General features: G+C 43.7%; 1 protein-coding gene across 1 annotated transcript in view; it reads right to left on the bottom strand.

The window, feature by feature from the left end:
* The window catches only part of SLC9B2 (solute carrier family 9 member B2), a 69,163-nt gene extending 49,698 nt beyond the window's left edge, over positions 1-19,465 (bottom strand). The window contains exons 1-3 of the mRNA XM_033956832.1: positions 19,435-19,465; positions 16,743-16,818; positions 7,290-7,461 (exon numbers count right to left, since the gene is read on the bottom strand). Of these exons, the coding sequence (XP_033812723.1) occupies positions 7,290-7,461; positions 16,743-16,808 (238 nt within the window). The 5' untranslated portion in view covers positions 16,809-16,818; positions 19,435-19,465. The remainder of the gene's footprint in view (positions 1-7,289; positions 7,462-16,742; positions 16,819-19,434) is intronic.
* Between the last annotated feature and the right edge of the window lie 452 nt (positions 19,466-19,917).

The following is a 19,917-nucleotide window of genomic DNA, read 5'->3' as shown; positions in this document are numbered from 1 at the left end:
TTTATAAAGAAGGAAGGTGCAGAAATGACAGTATACTAATCTATGCATGTTAGTGATTCCTTATGTGCACAAATGACCTCTTCTACAATACCACCGAGTGTAAAAGTATGCACCGTAATTTGATTGCACATACTTTGCTGGAGGGTATGTGCATGGGCAGAATTTTGAAAGAGCACATAGATTTATTTATTTTTTTTATAATTTATGGGTGTACCCATCATTTTACACACATATAAACATAATATAAATCTTTATTTATATACTGCAAAAGCCTTTTGGTTCTAGGCGGTTTACAAAAGTGGTAAGGCTGAGTAGAGACAGCGAACTACAACATAAGTATGCAGGCCGATAGCTGGAGAGTTCACAATGTGGTGAGAAAACAGAATTTTACAAAGAGGAAGGCTGACCATTGTCCGTGAGCTGCAACATAGAATTGAGGGAGCGATGTGATGGCAGACTTGTCCTGGGAGTCCTAGGGCAGATTGCTGAATCTGGAGCAGAGGGAACATGCTGCCGAGGCCAATGGCCGCCCTGGAATTGCTAGGATCGCTATAGCTGACCGGCGATCCTCTGCAGGCTGCTTTAATGCAAGACTGGGAAGCCAGGATAGAGAGAGGGAAGGAACAGAGGGCCAAATCGCGGGCCTATGTTTGACACCCATGCTATAGAGGCAAAACTGCTGAAAGAGAAAAATCCGATGCAGAGCAGGACTGTGCAGGGGAAGCACAGATATCCTGAAAGGCATTCCACAAATTTCATAAATTCTGAGAAGGCTTCCAGTCCCTGAGGAGCAGAGTCATCCTTGTATGACTTGGCCTTGCATTTATTGGGCTACGGGGCATCTGCGTTCTTTTGTGTGGAACCTTCAGCCTTACCGAGCCCCGAAAAAAGAAATAGCCCGTTTTGTCAGGGGAGAGGATAAGCATGGCACTGCCGCCTCCCTGGCCATGCAAGGTTACTCCAGAGGCGCTAAGTTTGTGCAATCCTGGCAAGGATTTGAATTAGAAGAGCCCAAGGACTCCATCCCAACATGTTTTGAGGCAATAACTGCAGTTTGGGAAGTGCAGGGAGCTTTTGAAAAAAAAGACTACTAAAATCCAAGATGGGCACCACTAACAAAATCACAATATTTTTCACAGTTAGAAAAGTTCAAAAATGGCAATTTTAGGATTTTTAGGTAGGGGAACCTCTAAAAACTGGAAATTCAGACCCCACCCTCATTTTACCTCACAGACGGTGACAGCTTTACTTACTGTGACCTGTGCTGGAAATGTGCTGCAACCTGCCTCAGCTCTCTCACAGTAGCTGGAATCAGAGAATCACTGCCTCATGCTGGGAATGCCTCTTCGACACTGATCTTCAAGTTGTCAGTCAGACATGGTGCCCAACCATACCTCGCAGACCAATGGACGCTCTAAGGGAAGGGTGGAAGTGAAAAACGCAGCCAGGATCCTGTGAGACACTGCTGAGCCTCCTATGGGCACCTAACAGCCTGCACTCAAACCCCTGCTAAATAGTAGGTGAGGAAAAGCGAGGACGGCTCCGAGCTCCAAAGAAACAAATGCAGGTACCACCAGGGACCAGTCTGTCAGCTGTAGACTGGAGTCTGCTTCTTCTCTATGCAGGCAGAGCTGAAGAAAATGCCAGGAGCACAAAGAAACCCCCCAAAAGGATTGAAAAACACACACACACAAAAAAGTAAAAGGGGAAAGCAGAACAGAAACACGCCTCCAGGCTTGCGTGCAGAAGGGAAAAACTACAGGTGGCAGTAGAGCTCCCAGTGAAGCAGAGAAGAGTCAGAGAAAAAAATCCAGAGTGGATTCCTTCTGCAGATGGCTTACGGCCATTGGGAGATAACCTGCATGTCTAGAATGACTTACCTATTGAACTGAACAAGTGATAAGAACATAAGAATAGCCTTACTGGGTCAGACCAATGGTCCATCAAGCCCAATAGCCCGTTCTCACGGTGGCCAATGCAGGTCACTAGTACCTGGCAAAAACCCAAGGAGTAGCAACATTCCATGCTATCGATCCAGGGCAAGCAGTTTGACAGAGAGAGGGGTATGATAGATATTTTATCCTGTATACTGTATGTGCTGGGCCTGAATCAGTCTGTTCATAACATGAAAAAAGTAAGAGGGAGACATAAGACTTCCCACAAAGACAAGATGAGGCATACAGTTTAAATATCTGTAAATCAAAATGTTTTCTTTCAATGTACCATATTTTTCGTTCCATAAGATGAACTTTTTCCCCTCCAAAAAGAAGGTGAAAATAAGGGTGCGTCTTATGGAGCGAATACCACCAACCCCCCCATACTTTTTTTTAGTCCGTTGGGTCCAGTGCTGTTGGTCGTTCGGCAATCTGCTCTCTGCGTGCTCTCCAACCCCAGTGCTCCTGCGCTCTGCTAGGACGACGCCAGATGCAAAGGTGCTCTGCTCTCCAGCAGAGTACAGCCATCATGAGCCACTATCGCCGCTGGATATAATTTTAAAATGCCAGCTTTTCTTAGCCTCGCCCCGCCATGTTTTCTGAGGATGCCTCACCCCAGCACGCGTTCTAAGGCATATTCTGAAGACTCCGCCGGCTGCAACGTGGACCCGACATGCACTTCTACTGGACCTACAGACTGTTCATTCTTCCTTTTTCTGCCACCGTGGCTCTGCCTGCTCTGCTCTCCGGGTCCAGCTCTGCCTGCTCTGCTCTCCGGGACCGAAGGACGCAGCCGAAGTGAAGCAGGTACAGAGGCCACCCCGACTAGCACCTTTCTCTCCTGATCCCCCGGAGCCTCTCCACCTTGTGCCAGCCCTTCGCTATTCGCTCCGGGCGTCTTCTTCCTTGGATTCTTCCTTCTCACTTCCTTCTTATTTCTCATTCAATCTGCCTGCCCATACACTGGAGTTGGTTTTAAAAGTATTTGCAGAACTCCAGTTCTTCTGCATTTTATGCAGAATATCCCATCTTGCACTCACATTAAGGAAATAAAAGGACCAGGTTAACTACAACACCAGCTCTCAAGCATTTTCATTTGGAGCCCACTTTCATAAAAGACCCGACTAGAGAGGCACATATGAGTCAGATGTTTCCTATAGCTATATAGGGCACATTTTATGGTCCTGCTAGATTTATAAGAAAAGTCTGTTCATGTATGGTAAATACAATCTTTTAGGTTGATGTCAATCATATTTCTAAGAGCTGATGGCTTGAATCGGGCTTAAATTAGGATCACTCAAATGCAGAAGTGGCTCTCTATCCTTTATGGCCTGAATTTTTTTTCATGGTTTTTTCCTCCTGTTTAGGTAGGTGCGTCTTATGGTCAGGTGCGTCTTATAGAGCAAAAAATACGGTACTTTTTTACATTTTAGTGTTGCAACACTGTTTTTTAATGATGTAAGAGATTTACCACATTATAAAATCATGTTTTGATACAGCACCATGTAGTGTCTGGTGTGAACATTTCAGACACCAAGATGGAAACAGAGGACGCATGGGTTTCCACTAGCAATTAAAGCAAAAACAGCTAGCTTTATTTACAGCCCCCATCAAAAATTCTCTGCATGTGGCTCATGATATGCCTTTGGAAAGAGATTTTGATGAAATTCTGGGTACAGGAAGCTGGATGGAGATTTACTAGGCCACAGCTAGTTTATCAGTATCTGTGAACTTGGTAGATAATGAGTATAAAGGTGTTCTATAGCACAGTTCTTCAACCGCCAGTCCGTGGACCAGTGTCGGTCCGCAGAAAATTTCTGCCGGTCCGTATAGGGCCGGCGAGATCTACGAATTAAATTTCCTGTCGGGCATCTCTTCCCCTTTCCCTTCCAGGGCCGGCGTTAAAATCAGCTGCAGTACTGCTACAAATGGCAGGCAAAAAGAAAGACAGAAGCCGCGGGACTTTTGCTCTTGCCTGCATCGCTATAGGCTCTGCCGATCTTGATCCTGCCCCCTTCTGAAGTGACTTCCTGTTTTTGAGGGGCAGGATTGAGACCGGCAGAGCTTGTAGCGAATTGCAATTCAGGCAAGAGGAAAGGTCCCGCGGCTTCTGTCTTCATTCTAGCCGTCTGATTTAGCGGGATCATAATTGAAGGTAGGGTAGGTTTTGCTTTGTTATTGCTGCCAAGTTTAGCAGGACCGGGGTCGAAGACAGGGCTAATAGCAATCGAGTGCTGGAAGAGTGGATCGGGGCCAGCAGCCAAGGGAGGAAATAAGAGATGCTGGATTATGAGGAGAGGGAAATATGTGATATAGGTGTTGTTGGAAGGGGATGGTAGACCCAGGAGGGGGGATTGGTGTGACAGAAGGAAGATGGTGGATTCCCTTGGGGGAGGATAGTTATTGGAACTAGGTGGGAATTGGAAGAATAGGGACACAAAGATAGATGTTGGACCTTGCAGGGAGCAGAGAGACATGGAAAATGCTGAACATGAGGATGGAGTATGAAGACAGAAGTCAGATATTGGACATGGGTAGAAGGAGTAGGGAGACAGAGGGGATATGCTGGACATGGTGAAGGGGGAATAGGGAGACAAGGAGAAGATGCTGAATAAGGAATGGAGGGAGTAGGGTGATGGAAGGTATCTGCTGGATTAAGATGGGGAAAAGAGGGGAGGCACTGGGATGGAGAAAGATGGTGGGTTGGCTGGATGGCTCAGCAACGGGAAGAAAAAAAGAACACAGGAAGATGCTGGACATGGAGGTTGTAGGGTGAAGGAAAAAAGCAGACTTGACTGAGTAGGACTTGACAGAGTAGGTGGGAGATGCTGGACACAGGGTGGATGCAGTAAGAAGAAAAAGGAGGTTCTGGATATTGGAATAATAGGTAGAAGACAGGAAGGGACAGAAGTGGCAGATAGATTGAAGACCTTGGAAAGAAATTTAAGAAAAGACAGAAGAAAGCAGAACAAAATGGGCAGATAATAAAGGTAGAGAAAAATAATTTTATTTCTATTTTGTCATTAGAATATATCAGATTTGAACTATATATCCTGCTAGAGACATAACTGTGGACTACAAAGCCTAACACTATTCCTGTCATGTGTGACTTCAGTATTCTGTTAGCATGATATTTCTGTGTAGCATTCTGTAATAATTCGGCTTGTTCAGTTTTTCTTGATAGTGGAGGGGATATATGTGAAGGGGAGGGGAAGGGAAACAAGGGTTTTGTTGGTCCTTGCTCTATATATTTGTATTTATAAAATGACAATTGTACAGAATATTGTTTCTTTTTATACTTTAATAAAATATGTTCAATATAAAATCATAACTGAGGCTTGTGCGGATGGGATCAGATGGTTTGTGGGGACTGAACTCGCGGAGACGGGGCAAAAATGTTTTTAAAAATTTCAGTCTTAGTAGTTTGCCGGTCCACAAAAGAATTCTTTTATTTCCGCCGGTCCATAGGTGTAAAAAGGTTGAAGAACACTGCTCTATAGGATGTAGTATACCCCAGTATGCTTATATAAAATTAAAATCCTTACTTCAGGATTATGTTGGAGATTAAGGGGGAATGTGGAAAGCTTTTACTATATGTAGTGGGACTGTCCAAAAGTACAGAAGGGTTTATTGTGAAGGTCTTGGGGTGGAGCAAGCCTGTGGATCCCAAATAGTTGTTCAATTTGTTTGCTCAAGGTGTCGAGAATAAACTAAATTTGTCGTACTATGCAATAAGGGATAGGGATTTGTATACCGCCTTTTTGTAGTTACACAACCACATTCAAAGTGGTTTATATACAGGTACTTCAAGCATTTTCCCTATCTGTCCCAGTGGGCTCACAATCTATCTAATGTATCTGGGGCAGTGGAGGATTAAGTGACAAAGAGCAGAGCGAGTGCTGAGGCTGTAGCTCTAACCACTGCACCACACTCTCCTCCAATACTGCAGCCAGAAGTGAAATAGCCTGGTACATGAAAAGGAATCAGTTTCCAAATGATAAATCCTTGAACATGCACACTATAGAAGCACAGTTGTAAATTATCTGGAGATATGGGAGCATTTCAGGCTGTGGTTATGTAGGTACAAGAACAGCAGCAGTTAGTGGAGGTAGCTGACAGCACCGGAGGTATAAGACTTGTGTGAATGTGGCATGAATGGTATACCTTTGGGGGCTAGAAGATACTGCACACCATCCCTGGACAGGGTAGTATTGGGAGGTGGGTGAGGGGGTCTTATAATAATTTTATTTGATCTTTTTAGCCCATCCTCCTAAATGAGCCCAGACTAGGTTACAATAGTTACATATACAGTATTGCACATACCAGATACAGACAAATTCTAGCACATGGTGAAGTAGGAATTAATAGCTTCCTGAAGATTCTGTTGGGGGGGGGGCTTCTTGTGACATTACTGCAACCGTATGTAATGCTGTTCTTGAGGTGTTTGCTGCGATTATGGTAATTTGTAGTATATATCTATAGGGTTTTGACCCATTTATTTAGGCAACCCCCCCCCAGCCTAGGGCTTCTTCACCCCTCCCTGCAACTTTAACACCTTGCTAATCCTAGTCCATAAAAACATATGTTAAACTAATGTGTAATTAAACTCTGAAATTCATTGCCAGAGAATGTGGTAAAAGCAGTTAGCTTAGCAGGGTTTTAAAAGGGTTGAATAATTTTCTAAAAAAAAAGTTCATAAGTCATTATTAAGATAGACTCGGGAAAAATCCACTGCATATTCCTGGGATGAGCAACATAAAATCTGTTTTACTTTTAGGATCTTGCCAGATACTTGTGACCTGGATTGGCCACTATTGGAAAAAGGATACTGTGCCTAATGGATCTTTGGTTTGTCCCAGTATGGCAATGCTTTGTTCTTGTACAAAAAGGAAGAAACATGCCGGGCAATGCACAGATGTTTTGATCATGCTTCACCGTTGCAGAAGTAGACATCAAGTTCGCCTTTCTGTTTTACAGAATTCAGAACTACATGACAATGCAGTATTTCCAGTTCCAACCACTTCAAGACTGAACGTCCTGCACAAAGAACACTGAACCCAGATTTTGGAGTCTTCAGTTGCTAATCCGAAGAAAACCTGCTGCTCTGCTGTGAAATACTCTCTCAAGCAGGGCTGACTTAGGAGGGCCCAAGACCCGAGGTAAAATCAACTACAGTGAAACCTTGAATGCCCTCAAACTTATAGGGATGTATGGTTGCAATGACAAGGCTACCAAGACAGTGTGCAACTCAGGTGATACCTCTTTGCTCCTCTTCCTACAGATATAGGCCTGATCACAAGTGACCACATGTTGTGCTAAATTGTCCTCCAATCCTACCTATGCACCAGACATTACCTTTAGTCATTATCTTGGCAAGAACACCCTGTGGAGGGCAGGCACATAGTTTTCTAAGTTTACTGCAGGGTTTGGCATCTGGAGGTGGCTGCTGTACATAGCTGGGTTGTAATGTGCTCTCATCAGTTGATACATTTCTATATAATCCACTGTAGTTCAGACCCTCAATCTCCTGAATATAATAAAAAAAAGGCAAAATAACGCTTATTAGATGTTTTAATGTCCACAGAGAAATAGTACAAATACTATTTTAGAACAAGGATAGGATACAGAGATTCCTTATTGCTTTCTGTTCAGGTCAACAGGTAATGCAGTAACCCTTGCCTAAAGCTTAAGACTTTTCAGATGGCACAACTCAGTTGACTTTATGCTTGAGCTATGAAATCTATGAGCAATCTGAGGTATCACAGCTGTTTCACCATCCATTTAGTATGTAACTTTTCTATTTTTAGGCTTCTTGTTATTCGCTGACTGTCCAGCCTTCTTTCAATGTGAACCGCCTAGAAGTCGCTTGACTACGGCGGTATAGAAAAATAAAGTTATTATTATTATTTGCTTCACAGAGTTTCCTCGGCAACCCATATATAGGGTGTGTGGGATATGTAACCCATATATAAGGGGTGTGTGTATAGAATAATAAAATGAAACCAAATATACTGTATAGGTAACCTTTAGATGTACTGTAGAAATATTTCCAAAGGATGAATTTTACAGGTAAACTATAAGGTGCCAGTTTCAAAGTACTGCTGTATTTCTCCACCTCTAGATGGCAGAATATATAGCAACCAGGAATAAACTCCACTGTTCAGGCATTATGTGTCACCTGACATAGCAAACATTAAGAAAGCTATACAATTCAATCACTAGGTTTTACAGTAGAATTTACAGAAGAGAAAAAGAAAAAAAACAAATCTATACACATTTAAATCACTAAGATTCAGATCAGCTGAGATAGGGGAGTAGCTGCATAGGGATGAAGGTGATGCAAAATGCATGAAGAGCATTGTCAGCATTAGTGTGCTGGCATATCCAGAGTGCAAGCAAAGGATTCTGGGATATTATAGTAAACAAATCTGATCCTGGGAAGAGAGGAAAAACTGTTTTGAAAGAACAATTAACTACTTGCTATGCTTCAGTGCATCAAAGTTTCTATGGTGTAGAAGTGGAAACTGCTTCTCCCACAGAAACACATTAAGGGCTCCTTTTACGAAGGTGCACTAGCGTTTTTAGTGTGCGCTACAATGCTGCGCACGCTAACCCCGTGCTACACGGAAAATACTAACGCCAGCTCTATGGCTGCACTACATCCTATACCTTTGATACTGTGCCCCCTCTATCAACAATATTCTCTGCTGAAACGTTTCAAGGGATTGGGTAACTGCATCAGTCTTCTCAAATAAAGACTCAAAAATTTAGCATTGAACACCTGTGCCACTACTTCCAAGATTTATACTATTGATACGCTTTGTGATCAGAATGGCAAGAATCATGGGCTAGAGAGCTGCACATTAGCTGTCCTTTGACTCAAGGGGCTTGATCTATTCATGGTCCTTCCTCGGCAATCTACATGTCATCCGATTCGCTCCTTCATGTAGTCAACGCCTAGCTTTCTTTGGGGGGGGGGCAGGGGGCGGGAAGCTTACATCAGTCATGGTATGGGTAAGAATGGGGGAGGTCCAAGAGCACCACCAAGAGAGTATCTTCCCTTGCTCATATCACGTGATCTCCCAAGCACATATGCAATTTATCCGCTATAATAAAACCCTTAGCGCATGCGTACTTCAATCTCTGTGACTCCGTGCCGCACATGCGCAGTGCCCGCCTCAGCTGATTTCCTGCCCCGATCTCTGATGCCGGCTGACTTTCTGCCTTCTGACTATGCTGCCGCTGCATGGACGCCTCTTTTTCTCACCCCTGGACCAGCAGTGGCAGCAGCTGCGGTTTCATCAAGCAACTGCGGGGCATTTGCTAGGCCAGCCCACTTTGATAATGTGAGAGGGGCTGGCCTAGCAAAAGCCCCGAGGCTGCCCGGCCGAACGGATGCTGGACAGGGAGTAGGGAAGGGAGAAGGGGTACTACTGGACAGAGGGGAGGTAAAAGTAAGGGAGAAGGGCTACTGCTGGACAGGGGGAACAGGAAAGGGGTGCTACTGGACAGGGAGGAGAGACAAAGAAAGACAGATAGCGGGCAGAGAGAGAGAGAGAGACAGACAGACAGACAGGGGGCCAGGGAGAGAGAGAGAAAGAAAGACAGACAGACAGACAGACAGGGGGCCAGGGAGAGAGAGAGAAAGAAAGAAAGAGACAGACAGGGGGCCAGGGAGAGAGAGAGAGAAAGAAAGAAAGAGACAGACAGGGGGCCAGGGAGAGAGAGAGAAAGAAAGAAAGAGACAGACAGGGGGCAAGGGAGAGAGAAAGAAAGACAGACAGGGGGGCCAGGGAGAGAGACAGAAAGAAACAAAGACAGACAGGGGGCCAGGGAGAGAGAGAGAGAAATAAAGACAGACAGACAGACAGGGGGCCAGGGAGAGAGAGAGAGAAAGAAAGACAGACAGACAGGGGGCCAGGGAGAGAGAGAGAGAAAGAAAGACAGACAGACAGGGGGCCAGGGAGAGAGAGAGAGAGAGAGAGAAAGAAAGACAGACAGACAAGGGGCCAGGGAGAGAGAGAGAGAGAGAAATAAAAACAGACAGACAGGGGGCCAGGGAGAGAGAGAGAAAGAAAGACAGACACACAGGGGGCCAGAGAGAGAGAGAGAGAGAGAGAAAGAAAGACAGACAGACAGACAGGGGGCCAGGGAGAGAGAGAGAGAGAGAAATAAAAACAGACAGACAGACAAGGGGCCAAGGAGAGAGAGAGAGAGAGAAATAAAAACAGACAGACAGACAGGGGGCCAGGGAGAGAGAGAGAGACAGAAAGAAAGAGACAGACATACAGGGGGCCAGGGAGAGAGAGACAGAAAGAAAGAGACAGACAGACAGGGGGCCACGGAGAGAGAGACAGAAAGAAAGAGACAGACAGACAGGGGGCCACGGAGAGAGAGACAGAAAGAAAGAGACAGACAGACAGGGGGCCACGGAGAGAGAGACAGAAAGAAAGAGACAGACAGACAGGGGGCCAAGGAGAGAGAGAAAGAAAGACAGACAGGGGGCCAGGGAAAGAGAGAGAGAAAAAAAGAAAGAGACAGACAGACAGGGGGCCAGGGAGAGAGAGAGAAAGATAGAAAGAGACAGATAGACAGGGGGCCAGGGAGAGAGAGAGACAGAAAGAAAGAAAGACAGACAAGGGGCCAGGGAGAGAGACAGAAAGAAAGACAGGAGGACAGGGAGAGAGAGAGAGAGAAAGAAAGAGACGACAGACAGGGGGCCAGGGAGAGAGAAAGAGAAAGAAAGAGACAGACAGACAGACAGGGGGCCAGGGAGCGAGAAAGACAGACAGACATATAGAAAGAAGAAAGAAATGCCTAAGTCTACACATCTATTCTCGCACCTGTTAATGTAACGGGGTAAAAAACTAGTCTATATATAATACCCTTTAGGAAAAGCCATAGTATGTCTCTATTTGTGCTTCGCTGGCTATAGCTGTTAGGATCCACAAAATACATACTGCTCTAAGTAAAGATGTGTAGGATCCCAATCAGGCTGAAGAAAAACCATTATACAAGCAGGAAGAGATCTCCAGGGGTTCATTTTCAAAAGACAAACATTCAAAAAAACAGCATAAAGTGGCACTTGGACGTTTTAATTGCTAAACCATCTGAACTGCAAATTTTCAAAACCTATTTTCTAGACGGGGAATGGAAAAGGACACAGATGGGAGAAGCTCAGGATAGAGATGGGGGGGGGGGGGTGACAGATGCTGGACAGGACAGATAGGGACAAAATGTAAAATGAACAGGCGATCATGGGAAGATGATTACTAAAAAACATAGAAAAGCAGAAAGGGGACTCTCGGACCCAAGTGGATGGAAAAAATAAGCTGCTCAGACAACAAAGTATAGAAAACAGTTTTTATTCTGAATTTAAATATATGTCAGTTTTCAGAAATGTTTTTCCAACAACAAAGGCAAAGTGAAGTACTATGAAAACAAACCAGACTTCACCAAGCTGGGCTTTTATAAAGATGTGCTGCTAGAAGAAAGTCACTAACCCCCCCTTTGGCAAAGCCACACTAGCAACTGCCGCTGTGGTAACTGCCCCAAAGTCTATAGGGATTTAAAGGGCTCCGGGGCTTTTGCTGCATGGCTTTGTAAAAGAGGGGGTAAATGAGAAAAACTTGAAGGCTCTTTGTTTTCTCTAGTATCATTTAATGAAAATTCTGAATTGTACTGATACTCTGGATAATAATTAGCAAAAATATTGTTTTAATGTTGTCAGGCACAGAATTTGAAAATTTTTTGCGCAGAATTCCACCAGGAGTAATATATTTATCTGAATAAGTAGCGCTTACCTCACAGTACAAAAGTCATCAAGGTGAAGTTACTGGCCAACTGCTGTAAATGAGTGCAGTTAAATATTAGCTCTTGCCTTGGAATTCTTCTGTTTATATTTGACTATATTGTATACTTTCTCCTGAACAATGATCAGACAGTAAATATTCAAAAGCCTTTCAAGGAGTTAGAAAGGATTAATGGATAGGAAGAAATACAGTCAAACTTCGGTTTACGAGTGTTTTGCAAGACGAGCAAAACATTCGCAAAATCGGCGCCTCGGAAACCGAGTTTGACTCGGTTTATGAGCGCTACCCCCCCACGATCCGGCATCCCCCCTGCTCGCGTCCCCCCCCCCCCCCGAACACCACAACGACATTGCTTACCCCGATTGGGCACCAGCACCAGCACCAATGCACAGGAGGTGCCGGTGCCCGAAGATCCTTCCTCGTCTGGCCTGGTCTGGGCTGGGCGGTGCGATGGAGATCCTCCCTCTTCCCTGTGCTGGGCTGGACTAGGCTTTGAGCATTTGCGCATTCTCAGATTCTGAATCTCGGAGAGAGTGAGACCAGAAGGCTTTGAGCATGCACAAATGCTCAAAGCCCAGTCCAGCCCAGCACAGGGAAGAGGGAGGATCTCCGTCGCACCGCCCAGCCCAGCACAGGCCAGAAGAGAGAGGATCTTCGGGCACCGGCACCTCCTGTGCATTGGTGCTGGTGCCGGTGCCCAATCGGGGTAAGCGATGTCGTTGCGGTGCTCGGGGGGGGGAATGTAGGATAGCGGGGGAGGGGGGCGATGCTAGCGGGGGGGAGGATGCCAGTTCGCAGGGGGGATGCCGGATCGCGGGGGGGGTGGGGTATGGAGCAGCTTCGGTGGCCTCAAGGGGGAGGGGATGGAGCAGCCTCGGGGGGTGGGGGGAGGAAGGAGGAGGTGGAACGAATGAAAGTGAGTTTCCCTTACTTCCTATGGGGAAACTCGCTTTGATATACGGGCAATTTGGTTTACGAGCATACTTCTGGAACGAATTATGCTCGTAAACCAAGGTTCCACTGTACTCTCTTGTCTCTCATCAGGCCGCTTATCAGGGAGAAGGCGGCGCATCATGGAGGGCGTTGATGCTGCGTGTCGACGGAGAGGACGGCTCTCAAAACTGGTTTAGGTTCAGCCTCTACCTTTTTGGTTTTGTACTGATTCCCTGATGAAGCATTGGGTGAAATGGGCCCGTTGGAATCAGAATTGTCCAACCTACAAGCCAAGTTATTTGATATTACCATTGCTACTTTGACCACATTAAGTTACATATAAATGTATAAGAAGGTTTTTTTTAATGAGCTATGATTACAGTGATGTCTTGTTCAACTGACCAGCTTTGGCTGTTTTGAAATGACACAATAGTTGTCCGAGGTCTTTTTCCCTCTTTTTGGAATAATTTGCAGTTAAGTTTGATGTGATCCTATTTGAGAATAGACCTATCCAAGCTCTACTTTGCGTGTGCATCTGTTTAGAATAATAAATAGTAAGAAACTAAGGGGTCCTTTTATCAAGCCGCGTTAGCGGGGTTAGCGCGTCAGACATTTCATCACGCGCTAACCCCCCCATGGCCGTCTAAAAAACTAACGCCTGCTCAATGCAGGCGTTAGCAGCTAGCGCGGCAGGCAGTTTAACGCGCAGTATTACGCTCGTTAAACCCCTACCACAGCTTGAGAAAAGGACCCCTAAGTAACCATCAAAAAATTATTTTATATCAGCTCTTTTATTTTTTTTGCATCATCAGAAACCCTTGCAGTAATCCTTCATTTTTTTTTTTTTGTCCAGAAAAACTGCTCCTGAATCATCATTGATCCTTTATTTAATTTGTTTAAATGGTGTCTTTATTTTCTTAGCTTACAACTTAGGGCTTCTTTTACAAAGCCGCATTAGCGGTTTAACGCACGCTAATTTGCCGGCCGCACTAGCCAATACCAGCTCCTCTTGAGCAGGCGGTAGTTTTTCGGCTAGTGCGCGCTAAAAAAGTGCATGCGATAAAGCGCTAAAGTGGCTTCATAAAAGGAGCCCTTAGTTTACAGCACTTATCTTTTCAGTTAGATCACTTTCGGCCGGGAAACTCTTGTTTAGAATGAGCCATGCAGCAGGAGCTCCACTCTTGAGTACCGGTGGTGCAATGCAGCCTATACACCCAAATCTTGTAGCAGTCAGCATGCAGAAGATAGACATTCATGAGCTATGTTGAAGCAAGAAATGCAGACATGAGAGCAGGAAGGAAGCTAGGAAGTCAGGGAAGGTAGCAACATCACAGGAGAGTGAAGGCAGCAGCAAAGCTGATGAGAGTGATAGTTTTTCTGAAGGGAAAGAGGAATTGTCAACCAAAAGTCATCTGCAATTTCATAACAAAGATCTGCAGCAACCGCTCAAACTCAAGGGTGGGAGACTTCATGGTGACATCAGGAAATACTTCTTCATCGAAAGGGCGGTTGATCGCTGGAATGGTCTTCCACGTCAGGTAGTTGAGGCCAGTAACGCGCTCGACTTCAAGGGACGATGGGATAAACATGTGGGTTCGCTCCGGGGAAATGCTTAGAGCAGGGATCTCAAAGCCGCAATCTAGTCAGGTTTTCAGGATTTCCCCAATCAATATGCATGAGATCTATGTGCATGCACTGCTTTCAATGCATATTCATTGGGGAAATCCTGAAAACCCGACTGGATTGCGGCCCTCAAGGAAGGACTTTGAGATCCCTGGCTTAGAGGGAGGGTTCTTTGAGTGGGCAGACTTGTTGGGCCGACGGCCCTTTTCTGCCGTCATACTCTATGTTTCTATAAGACATGCTGATTTCTGAGCCTAGCTTAATATTCCTTCAACTTTGAGACTATATGACAGATGGAACCTAAGGACAGTGCAAGAGCTTGCTTAACAGGGGGGGGGGAGCATTTGAGATACAGTTTGATGACACTTATTAGTATTAATAGTAATTTGTAGTTTAAATTTAATAAGTTTTTTAAGGATTTAAATTAATAGTCATAATTATTTATTGGTAAAAATGCAATGTAATTTAGTTTTTAAAAGATAATTAAACATTGATTAAATTCATTTATATTGGTAGGGAGGTGGGGGTAATAGCCTGTGATTTTATAAGGAGGTAAGAGAGTAATTTATTTCTCTCTTTGAGTAATCCCATTTTGGGAAACATATACTCCTAAGTCTGAGGCTTGTCCCCATTAGAACTTAATTAGTTTAATTTGATTCAAAGCTAATAATGTGAATTAATAAACTTAATAGTTTAAGTAATAAACTTAATGAAAAGTTGGAATTAGAAGCAGGGTCCATTTTTTATTTTTTTTGCAAATGGTCTTTAATATTTGTATATGTTGTTAATACAATTCCATTTGTAGTTTATATTGTTTTGTTGACTTATTAGTTGGTGTCAAGCCCCTGCATGGGATGATATTTGTCAACTACTACTACTATTTCAGTCATGAAGTAGACAGTCCCTATCTCAAATGAGCTCAAAATCTAATCAATCCAGAAAAGCAGGATGCCAGGGTAGGGGTTACAGTTAGTGGGGATGGATCAACTACTGGCTAGGGTGGTGAGCAGAGGGCAGCGGGGATTAGGGTTACGAGTTGAAGGCTCTCTCAAAAAGGTGGGTTCTCAGCCTACTTTTGAACAAGGGAAGAGCCATGACTCACAGACTCAGGCAGTTTGTTCCAAGCAGTAAGATGAAAGGAACCAAGGCCGATGCACTTAAGTCAGTCAGTAATACCGACTGGATCGCTGTTGGCCAATTCTCTGGCTGATTTTGGCTGAGCGATTGATGCACAACCGAGCTGACATGCAAATTATTTGAGCGGAGGATCGTCCTAATCTCATCCGATTGATCACTGTGAGAGCTATTTAAACGCATGCATAGAATATTCCTGTTGGTTCTTGCTGCAATGTACGCATGTGCCTGTTGCACGTCAGTCATAGGCATGGTTTATTTACGCGCATCACTGATGCGCATTGAAAGCTTCTGCTGCAAAGCATTGTTGTCGCAAAATGCAATATAAGGAATGCCGGTAAAGAATTCCCCTTGTTCTGGAAGTTGTTGGAGGTAGCTGTTTGAAGCTGTTGGATGGAGCCGTTGAAAAGAGTTCGTAGGTGGTGTTGGAAGGAGCATTTGAAAACTGTTGGATGGCACTGTTGTAAAAGCGAGCAGTGAGGCAGCGTTCCAACTTTCCCGCTAAGTTCCACTGCATATCTACCTTTGTTTTTATAGTTTTATAGTATAACTTTGGTACAGATTCTATTACTTTCAGGGCAGAAGAGCTGGCAAGGATAGTGAGCGACTGGTCTTCACCAATCGCTGTTTTCTGGATCGGCAAACATGATCGTTATTATTTCTGCTGGTAGAAGCCATTTTGTGCATCGATCACTCACCTAGTTTGCTTGGCAATTAGATACTAATCCCCTCATTTGCATGCTCAGATCGGAGAATGAGTGATCGCTCAGAGAAAGACACGGGCAGCAGTTTTGTGCATTGGGTTGGGGAATCCGATCAATCGCAAAACAGGTTTAGCAACGATCGTTAAGTTTAGTGCATCCCCTAGCAAGTCTAGAATTGGCAGAGGAGGAGAAGGTTAGAGATAAAAGCAACTTATCTGAGAAAATGAGTTCTCGGGGAGGCGAGTAAGGAGAGACAAGAGAGGAGAGATACCGAGGGGCTGAAGATTGAATAGGTTAGTAATAGGAGTAGGTTAGTAATAGGAGTAGGTTAGTAATAGAAGTAGGTTAGTAATAGGAGTTTAAACTCTCCTTCAGTCCTTTGGTGCCCCTGACTTTCAAGGATGTTCTTCCTTTGCTCAGTTCCAGTTTTAGACATTTAAAGATGATATATTTTATCTTTTGTTAGTTACCAAATGTTTTTTCACAGCAGTTACACCGTCACCATGTCAGGGTACATTTATGTATATTTCCATTTCTCTCACTATAACTTACCACAATTGGGGGGTGGGGGGGGTGAGGTGGCAGCATCTTAACATTATTACCTGAGTGCTCTGCTTTGTAACAGCTTCACTGTTTGTATACCGAAGTGGGCTATCTTCTTTCTCCATGCCACTCAAGCTAAAATATAAAAATAGTAATCACAAGAAGTAAACATCAAAAGAAATGCTTTTTATGATTTGCTTAAGATTTTCTGGTGATGTCATCTTTTCCTCATTCTGTGGCTGATGCAGAAAGCCCTACATTAGAGCTGCTGACCACGGGATGCAATAATCATTGAACATGCAAATTGTAACTATATTAAAATCACAACAGTAATCCGCAGCTCATTACAAAAGGTCACCCTTCCTGTCTGTACTTAAGCCACAACCGAGAGGGGGAAAGGGAGGAGTAAACACCATAGCAATTGTTTTATCAATAGGAGGAAGGGAGAGAGGGGTCCAGTCATGTTGGTGGGAGATGCCACGGGGGACTATTGTTTATCTCACCTATATCACTCCAGAACAATTTTCAAATCATAAGTTCTGTTAACAATCAGAAAGCATATCATTATACTCAAAGCTAAACAGATATCTTTATATAAGAACATAAGAATAGCCTTACTGGGTCAGACCAATGGTCCATCAAGCCTACTAGCCTGTTTTCACAGTGGCCAATCCAGGTCCCTAATACCTGGCCAAAACCCAAGGAGTCGCAACATTCCATGCTACCGATCCAGGACAAGCAGTGGCTTCCCCCATGACTTTCTCAATAATAGACTATGGACTTTTCCTCCAGGAAATTGTCCAAACCTATCTTAAAGCCAGCTACGCTATCCGCTCTTACCACATCCTCTGGTAACGCGTTCCAGAGCTTAACTATTCTCTGAGTGAAAAAATATTTTCTCCTATTGGTTTTAAAAGTATTTCCCTGTAACTTCATCGAGTGTTCCCTAGTCTTTGTAATTTCTGACTGAGTGAAAAATCAATCCACTTGTACCCGTTCTACTCCACTCAGGATTTTGTAGGCTTTAATCATATCTCCCGTCAGCCTTCTCTTTTCCAAGCTGAAGAGCCCTAACTGTTTTAGTCTTTCCTCATACGAGAGAAGTTCCAACCCCTTTATCAGTTTGGTCACTCTTCTTTGAACCTTTTCTAGTGCTGCTATATCTTTTTTGAGATAAGGAGACCAGAATTGAACGCAATACTCCAGGTGAAGTCACACCATGGAGTGATACATGGGCATTATAACATTATACATATTTATGAACACTTAAAAGGTGGGAGCGATGAAGAAAAATAGCCACAAAGGCCTCCATTTACAAAACTGAGATGCCAGTTTCTAGCTTAGGGAGCCGCGCTGCCCCCGACGCTCATTGAGTTCCTATGAGCGTCGGGAATAGTGCGGGCCATTCAGCGCGGCTCCCCGCGCTAGCTATCACAGTTTCGTAAAAGAGGGTCAAAGTCTGTTTGGTGGAGGTATAAGTGAGATCACCCTTTATTTACACAGGTTCACTGAATTTTGATAACGAACAGTCTCTGACAATCTCTTTTGTAAGTGTACATCTTTTATGCTTTTTATATTTGAGAAATTATTTAAATAAAGCAATATTTTAAAATGTTTTCAAATGTATGAAATATGGTTCATGTATGTTAATATTTAAAATTAAAGGAATAGAAAAAAAATCCTATGAAATTATAGGGATATTTATTGTATTTTAAAAATTTATTTACCTTTTACAACTAGGCAGTTTACATAAATACAAACATTAACAAAAACGAAGGAATAAACATCACAAAGTAACATTTCCTTTAAAATAGACTCACTAGCAAACCTGGCTGAAAAACCACATAAACGAACCAAATATGACTTATAATACTTTCCGCAAATCGATCAAAACCACCCTATTCGCTAAATTCATTGACTAAAACGGTCCCCTCCCCCACTAAGACCCCTCTCACAGATGTCTTTCAGACACTCATTACCCTTAGATCCCCAATTAGTATGTAAGTTTACCATTTAGACTATTGTATGCATCTAGACTCTTTATTCGGTACTGTATTTAAACTTATTGTATGGTATTGTATTTAGACTCACTCTACTGTATTATATGTGGATTTATTGTATTGTATTAGTATTGTACTGTACTAAGACCTTAGTTATTCGCTGAATGTCCAGCCTTCTTACAATGTAAACCGCCTAGAAGTCGCCTGACTATGGCGGTATAGAAAAATAAAGTTATTATTATTATTATTATTATCACTATGCCACGGAAGAACTGGAAACCTCACAAAAACGCTGTAACACACAGCTGTGTTTAAAATAGTTTTAAAAATCTTAACCAATCAGAACATTGCCATAACTGTCCCACCAGTGAGTTAGTATATTATAGTCTCTTAACCCTCCATTGGCTCAGGTACAAACTTAGAGGGTCTTTTACTACAGATTTTTTCAAAGCTGCATGACGAATGCAAAGGTCCCCATGGGAACAGAACGAGCTTCTTTGCATTCAGTGTGCCATTAATTGGTAGCGCAGTTTGGTAAAAAGGAGCCCGTTATTTGTAGGTCCTGGGGCAAATAACACACACTAATCTTTAAACGACCCCTTTAGATTGTGAATCCTCCAGGGAAAGGAAAATACCTAGCGCACCCGAATATAACTCACCTTACACAAATACTGAAAAAAGGGTGAGCTAAACCCAAATAAATAAATAAATATATAGCTTGGTTTTCCTAAACTAAGGAAAAGCTTCTTACCATGGGCCAGCAAGGTAAATGCTCTGATGCTGATAGGAACTGAATGAGCGTTGGAGCATTTACACAAGAGTTTGGGCTCCACTCATACCCTGCCCCCTTGCAAATGATTCATGAATAGCACTTAGCAAATCGACATATACAGCTAGTATCCTAGATATACCAAAACGCCACCACTAGGCAAAGAAGAACTAAGACCCGTTTTACCTACCCCCCACTCAAAGGCACCCAGCGCAAGAAGATATTTGACAGTCTGCTGGCGACGCATGCAGCGAAACTGGATCACACTATCTCCAACCTGCTGATAACAACAAACGACTACAAATATTTTCGCAAAGAAATCAAAACCCACCTATTCAAAAAATTTATACAGATGGCTTAACCCCAACCGGACCCCCCTCAACGCAACTCACCCCCTCCTCCCCCCCCTCACCAGTTCCCTTCTCTTTAGCCTCAAGCATGTCAACTGCTTCCCTAACGGTATAT

Source organism: Geotrypetes seraphini, chromosome 1, assembly GCF_902459505.1.
Source record: "Geotrypetes seraphini chromosome 1, aGeoSer1.1, whole genome shotgun sequence".
NCBI lineage: Eukaryota > Metazoa > Chordata > Amphibia > Gymnophiona > Dermophiidae > Geotrypetes > Geotrypetes seraphini.
The sequence above is the reverse complement of the archived record's forward strand: the minus strand, read 5'-3'. Positions and strand labels throughout refer to the sequence as shown.